Source organism: Ambystoma mexicanum, chromosome 1p, assembly GCF_040938575.1.
Source record: "Ambystoma mexicanum isolate Mex_15411 chromosome 1p, UKY_AmexF1_1, whole genome shotgun sequence".
Classification (NCBI taxonomy): domain Eukaryota; kingdom Metazoa; phylum Chordata; class Amphibia; order Caudata; family Ambystomatidae; genus Ambystoma; species Ambystoma mexicanum.
The window spans coordinates 247,675,894-247,683,578 of NC_090921.1; the positions used below are offsets into that span (position 1 = coordinate 247,675,894).

A 7,685-nucleotide genomic window follows, 5' to 3' on the forward strand; every position below is an offset into this window, starting at 1 on the left:
CGGAAGCACCTCAAAACCTTCCTCTTCACTTCTGCTTTCTCTCTCCCTCTCCCCTGCTAAATTCTTCACCAAAACTGCACTGATTCTGCAACTGGACCACTCTCACCGACCTCGGTCCTGGGCCCAGTCACTCTTCACTTGCACTGCCTCCCTGGCAACCCCTGCACTGCGGGACTGTCTCTGTATCACTACAGCCCCCCCCCAGCACTTGTCTGCACTTACCTTGAACTTGCCACCAGCTGGCCCTATTTATTTATTATTTTATTTCTAGTCTACTTATTTGTACTGCACTCCCCCCTCTCCCCCTTCCCCTTGCACTTTTTCCCTTCCCCCTACCCCTGCACTTGCGTGGTCTGAATGACACCTGGCCTAGTAGGATCGTTGTCTGTCTTCCCCTTGTTCCCCCCTCCCTGCCTCCTCGCGCCTTGAAACACTTGTGTATAGGCGCGTTACAAATGCCATATCATATCATATCATATCATATCATACTCGTCCTCGTCCCAGTACTGTGTATGTGGTATGGTACATCATACACAACTACTGGGATTAGTTAGAGGGACATGGAGGTAATGCCCATGTTAGTTACCTGTAATAATCATCACTACTAGTCCCACTCTTCCTCGTTCGGGTACTTAACTATGAGGCAAGGTGCCTCATACGTAAGTACTGGGACGAGGAAGAGGAACTTGGAGGTAATTCTGGCCAAAGTAGCTGACTCTATCCCATCCCCTACTCTCTCTACACCCACCCATCCTACCCCACTTTCTCTACCCCACCGGCCCACACTCACTCACTCTAACCCCACCCACCCAGGCTAACCCCAATCTCTCTCTCTCACCCACCCTACCCCCACTCTCGACCCATACTCCACTCTCTAATGACACCCACCCTTCCCCACTCTCCCTATCCCACCCACCCAACACCTGCTCTCTCCACCCCCACCCACCCTTCCCCCACGCTCTACCCATACTTCACTCTCTACCAACACCCCCCCTACCCCTGCTCTCTCTAACCCCACCCTACCACCACCCACCAACCCTAGCTCAGCTCTTGCTACCCCATCCCACCCGCCCTACTCCCACTCCCTGTACCCCCACTGTACCATGCTCTCTCTACCTCTACCCACCCTACCTCTGCTCTCTCTAACCTCACCAACCCTCGCCCACTTTTTCTAAGCCCTTCTCATAGAAATATGTTCTCCTTTCATCAGTCATATCCATTCATCTCTCTCGTACTAGGGTATAAGTAGATTCCAAAAATCTCTCAATGTATTTGTGCCTTAGTTTTGTGTCCCTTATAGAAATAGGGCACCGCCAAAATGTCAGTAATCTGCAAAATCATGGCCATTTCCCAATTGATCCAAACAATAAAATGATTAATTGGAGCATTTGAATACTATGCAATCAATATAGATTTAAGAAAAATAAATAAACTGAGGAGGTGAAAGGGAATTGCTGGGAACAGAGAGATACTCAGGGTTAGATGTTCTGAATGACAAAGTGAAAGAAAGAGACAGTGACATTTGCAGGTCAAGACTGTTAGATGGAAGAAAGATGAGGGAATCAGAATCATGGACATGAGAAAGACTTTAGAGGGAGACTAATGGAGAGATGACAATATACAACATACTATGGCATAGTCACATGATTCCACGTGAAAAAATAAACGTCTCTCTCCTCAAATTTGAGAACTAGTGTTGGTGCCACGTAGAGTGATGCCAGACAGCCTCCAAACACTCGTTTGGGTACTGGCACTTACAACAAATTAAGCACTCTAACACACAGCGCAGGACATTAACTTGGGAGAGATCTCACCAATCCTGCTGCAACCCACACCACTGTAATGCTAGTCTTTGTTGCGGGGTGGAGCTGGCATGGGACATCGTACCAGCCCCCCCTGTAGTGCTATGGGACACCAGCAGAGGGGAGGCTTCAGTGCCTCAGTAGATGTCCAGTTCACCTTGCTGCCTCCGGCAGGCTCGTGGTGCTGGCTGTGTGCGAGGCCCCATGATGCCGTGGCCTGCAGGCCCCTTGTATTCAGGGTGGGCCTGCAGGCCACAATAAAGGACACACACACCAGTTACTTAGTCATGGTGTCCGCAGCCGTGTGTCGCACGTGCCTGCAGGACTCCCTTTTATTAGGTTGGGCCATGACGAAATCATGGCCCATCTTAAAAGGGCAATACATGGGGGAGGGACCCAACCCCTTAAAGGGGCGACACACCCCAGAGGTTCCACTACACAACATCCCTCCTTTTTCATAGGGAACAAAAACAAACACAAACTTGTCATATAACATACCTAATTTTCCCACACCCTTTTTGTTCAATGCAGAACAAGATTACTTCAGAGGTGAGGCACCATCTTTAACAGGACGTGCTATTAGCACCTCTGGACTCACGTTATGGTGCACTAATCGGTGATGGGCAGGGGGGGAGCACCTCCCCGATGGACGGTTGGCAGATGGACCGCATACTATCGACCCTTTATTAACCTGGGGTGCGGACCTGCTATCATTGCATGACGCTCACTGGTAATCCCTGGTACCAAAAGATCATCCCCACCACCTGCAGGAGCACAGCTTCACATTGCTGTCCTCTACTGAGCCTACTTTCAGCATGTACATACTATGCAGGTCTACAGCATCACAACCTCAATGTACTGAGCCCTTTTTTACGCTACGGTAGGACTTGCTGGAGATCAGTTTGTCACCCATGAGCGGCCATTGCAGACCGATGCAATGACGATATAGTTCCCAGCCGGCAAAGCCGCACCTGGCCGGTGCCAGGGGCCACATCGGCACCGTCCCTTGACGTGGGCAAGGCAGCGACCCACATACCTCTGGGCGTCCAGGTTGTTCCATTTCCTTGTCTATTTCGTTCCATGGCACAGGAGGGCGCACAAGCACTCGTCCCGAGCTGCAACCCAGTGCCTGCCGGATGTGCTGCATCTTGGTGTTGGTACCGTCTTGTGATGGTGTGGCATGCGGGGCAGCACCAGTGGCTGGCTGTTCAGGGGCCTTGTTGATTCGATGTTAAGACCACCTGTTGTTCAGACAGGGTGCCTGCAGTCAGTCAGGGTGGCTTCTGTGTCAGGCCACTTGTTGCCTTGAATTGTGTCGTGGTGACATACCGCTGCTTTGGGTGTGCAGAGTCCTGCACCAGGCCATGGGGCTACGCCCCCCCAGGTCCTTGTCCTTGCGTCCTGTGCCAGGGTGTTTGTGCCGTGGCGTACTTGTCACTTTTATGTTGCACATCTATTGCAGCGTTGCACACCCACTTTCTCTTGCCCCTCTTTCATTATTCACTCCGCTCTGGAGCATTCCCCTTTTCCCGCCGCAGGGCAGAATGGCCACAGTGCAGCTGCGGCTTTCCCTAACGTTACTCGTGCCCCTGTCTCTCCTCTCTGGCCTGGCCCATGGTGGTGGCAGGCACACGGGGGAGGGGCAGATCCTTATCCCTGCGGCAGATACCACATATGTAGCCGCTTCGGGTTGAGTAGGGGAGGAGCAGCTCCTCTTCGTTGCAGCCGCAGGACACACTTCTTCCCATCTGAGGTGGGGAGGGCGGGCAGCTCACCTCTCTCCCGGCAAGCAATGCCTCTTCTGGGGCTTTTCCTTGTTGCGGTGGACGCCGCTTCTCCTTCACGGCGGGTGGGGGAGGGGCAACTCACTCCTTTGGTGCGGCAGTTGCCGCGTAGCTTACCCCTTCTATAAACGGAGTCTGCTTATTCCTTTAACTTCGTGGCGAGCACGCCACTTCGGGACTCCTGGTGCTGCGTGCGGGTGGGGGAAGGGCAACTCCTCTTGGTTGCGGCAGAGGTCGCAGGACCGGCTTCCTCCGCTTGGCGGTGGGGTGGAAAGGGGGTGGGCCGCACACCTCTTCTGGGGATAGCCTGGTTGTGGCGGGCGCCGTCTCCACTTCACAGCTGGTGTGGGGTGGGTAGCTCGCCTTCCCTCACTATGCAGCGGATGCCGCGACGCCTTCCTTCTTGGCGCACACGCCACTTGAGGAGTCATGGTGCACTGGCCGCTGGGCGGGCGACGACCCGCTTCTTCACAATTGCGGCAAAGGTTGCGGGACACTCTTTCCAGTTCTTGGATGGGAGGGGAGAACACGTGCGGCCTCCTCGTAGCGCGGCCCCCATTCCTGTGCGGCCGATGCCGCCCTTCACTTCGGGCACGGGGCCCTTTCTCCCTTGCTTGCGGCGGGTGCCCCAGGGAAGGGGGAGATCCCTTTCTTCGCAGGAACAGCCACTTCCTTTGCTACTGTGGCCGCTCCACTTTATCTCCTTTCTGCCGAGCACCGCAGGATACAACTCACCGCAGGGTGCCCCGGGCTATCACCGTCATGCGTGCGGTGGAGCGCGGGTCCATCCTGGCTGCAGTGAGGGTCGGGTGCTGTACTGAAGGCCTGTGGAGATTGATTGCACCTCGTGTGCTCGTGGTCTTCTCTCTCTCTCCTTTTCTTTCCTGAGAGAGAGACCACTTCCTCGTCGCCAAATGTTGCGGAGTGGAGCTGGCATGGGACATCGTACCAGCCCCCCCTGTAGTGCTATGGGACACCAGCACAGGGGAGGCTTCAGTGCCTCAGTAGATGTCCAGTTCACCTTGCTGCCTCCAGCAGGCTCGTGTGGCTGGCTGTGTGCAAGGCCCCATGATGCCGTGGCCTGCAGGCCCCTTGTGTTCAGGGTGGGCCTGCAGGCCACAATAAAGGACACACACACCGGTTACTTAGTCATGGGGTCTGCAGCCGTGTGTCGCACGTGCCTGCAGGACTCCCTTTCATTAGGTTGGGCCATGACGACATCATGGCCCATCTTAAAAGGGCAATACATGGGGGAGGGACCCAACCCCTTAAAGGGGCGACACACCCCAGAGGTTCCACTACACAACAGTCTTTATGCCATTTCAAAATCCCTATGATTCACCCACCCCCGATTACTTCGTAAGCGCTAAAAAGAATCACCTTCAAAGGCAGCATCTTGCCTCCTTTCCTTTTAAGGGTGGACAAGAGGTCCTCTGAGTGAGAATATGTTACATTCCCTTTAATGGCATTTGACAAAAGGTAATACCAGCTGCAGGATGAGCTGGAATGCTTCACCCATGTAATACATGTTTACTGCACATTCACACATGCCATGCTGGCTGACTTACATTGCATGTTTCCATTTCCCAAATCAGACTTTGATGGAAAGGGCACAATAATACAAGATATGATTTTGCAACCCCCACTTTCTGTTCTGCCTATACTTACTAAGCTACCAACAGCATGGGGAAGTGCGTCTGATCTGTTCTCAAGTCTGTTTCTTTCTTATTCTAGATTCACCAGACTGCATCAAGTGCCCGGATGACCAGTGGTCAAATGAGAATCGTGATCGCTGCATTCCCAAATCTATTGAGTTCCTCTCCTTCCAAGAGCCCCTGGGTTACACCCTGGCTACTATGACTACAGCCAGTGCCTCTGTCCCTATCGCCATCTTAGCCATTTTTTTCAAGCATCGTCAAACGCCAATTGTCAAAGCCAACAACCGAAGACTCAGCTGCCTCCTTCTTGTTGCCTTGTCACTCTGCCTCCTTAGCACATTCCTGTTCCTGGGACGTCCTACCAACATCACCTGCTTGCTCCGACAGGTCACCTTCAGCATCCTCTTTGTCATGAGCGTCTCTTGCTTACTGGCCAAGACAATTTTGGTCCTGATAGCATTTAATGCCACCCATCCTGGCACAAACTTAATGAGTGGCCTTGGCCCAAGGATCCCAGCCTTGATTGTCATTGCTTGCACTCTAGTTCAGACTGTGATTTGCGTGGTCTGGTTGGCCTCCTTCCCTCCTTATGTGGAACAGAATATGAAGTCCCTGATCGGGAAAGTGGTGGTTGAATGTAACGAGGGCTCCCCCACAGCCTTCTGGTGTGTCCTAGGATTTATGGGGCTCCTGGCCTTCGCCAGCTTTCTGGTTGCATTTCGTGCTCGAAAGTTGCCTGACAGCTTCAACGAGGCCCAGCTCATCACATTCAGCATGGTGACCTTCCTCACAGTGTGGACACTGTTCCTCCCAGCATATCAGAACACCAGAGGAAAGTACATGGTGGCAGTGGAGGTCTTCACAATTATCTCATCCTCACTGGGAATTGTAGTTTGCATATTTTTTCCTAAATGTTACATCATGTTAATTCGACCACATAGGAACAGCCGAAATGCTTTGAAGGTGAAATTCAGCCACTGATGGTATGGAACAGACATCAACAAATCAAATGCAGGGGCACACCATTCTGTGTGAGAAAGGCATTTCTGGTGGAGACCTTGGATTCAAGCTTTTATCTTTTCTGACCTTCTGTGTGCAAAGTTGAACATCAGTCTGCCCTGCATTAGTTTAGTTTAGTTTCTTTATTTGTACCGCACACCAAACCTTCAGGTAACTGGGCGCTTGGTTCATAGTTAAATCCCAAAAATATTAATATAATGTACTGAGAACCAAGTTCCTGATACATTTTAGTTAGAATGAATTCTGCACAACCCTTTTGTAGAGAGCTGTGCAACCGAGTTGAGGCATAAATCCAACCTAAAATGTAAACTAAACCTCTCTACAGAAAGTAGTTATGGCAGGGCAATCGTGGTTAACTCCACGAGGGTGTAGGGCTGGTTGGGAAGGTATTCCACATAGTTAACCAAAGAAAACACCCACGCTGGTATACTGAAAAATATACACATTATAACTACTGTTGGTTGGTGCGTCAGCCAATCAGGTTGCTCCAAACTTAGGCTGAATCAAATAAACGAAGCATGAGTTTGGAGAAAGACCACTCAACTGACCTACATCATCCCTCCCTCTCCTTGACGTTTCCCCTGTCCACTCCATCCTCCCCCCTCCCTGTACGGCCCTGTCTTACACTTACCTCGCACTCTCCGGCACACCAAACCACACCATGCTGTGCCTTGCGTTCTACCCTAGCCGCCATGAATATGAAAGTGTTGCTTCGCGCAGAGCCCCCGCCCCTCTCTTCAATCCTAAACCACTAGGGCATAGTTTTTCAAATATGCACCCTACAGCAAAAATGCACTCATTACACTCCTTAGAAAAATGGATATTGTAAAACATGGTTATACATTGTAACCAGGCCTCTCTCATACGCAGGAGTCTAATAGAAAGCTTTAAATATATATATAAAATAGGGGTGTGTGGCCTGACTGAGTACCAAATCAGACATGCTCTATGAGGGCTTCTCTGAGCTAAGTGCTTTGAGGGGACCTGGCACTGCTGAGAGAGGTTCTGCAACAATTTCCTTGACAACAAGGGTTACTCTTGTAATCAGCAGTAAATGTCTGGGTTATGGGTTATGTCTTCCCTAACTCTGCACTGTAACCAGTCTGTATACCTCCTATCTTAAGGGGGTTTGGCCGCCCAAGGTCATTGTGCCAATTATTTAGTGATCATGGGGGAACAGACAACGAAACACTAAGTTTGGACTTATCTAGTCCACTCTGACTTTGGATTATAGCCAGATGTTCCCTATGCTGACTTTCCTATTGACAGGCCTGGGACTGACCATAGAATAGTTTTCCCCCACTCTGATCATTATAGTTGGCTAAAGGCAGGCTTGCAGGGAGTTTCATTCTTATTCGTAAGGTTTCTCTCTCGACTTGAGCCCTGGTGGGGCCCTGGTGGAAGTGTAACACAATACAGAT

The 7,685-nt window shown here is 51.3% G+C and overlaps 1 protein-coding gene across 1 annotated transcript in view; it reads left to right on the forward strand.

Annotated features, from left to right (window-relative positions):
• LOC138473089 (vomeronasal type-2 receptor 26-like) overlaps nucleotides 1-6,225 on the forward strand; it is a 67,718-nt gene extending 61,493 nt beyond the window's left edge. Inside the window, exon 3 of the mRNA XM_069611623.1 lies at nucleotides 5,321-6,225. Coding sequence (XP_069467724.1) covers nucleotides 5,321-6,225 — 905 coding nt within the window. The remainder of the gene's footprint in view (nucleotides 1-5,320) is intronic.
• Nucleotides 6,226-7,685: the final 1,460 nt, after the last annotated feature.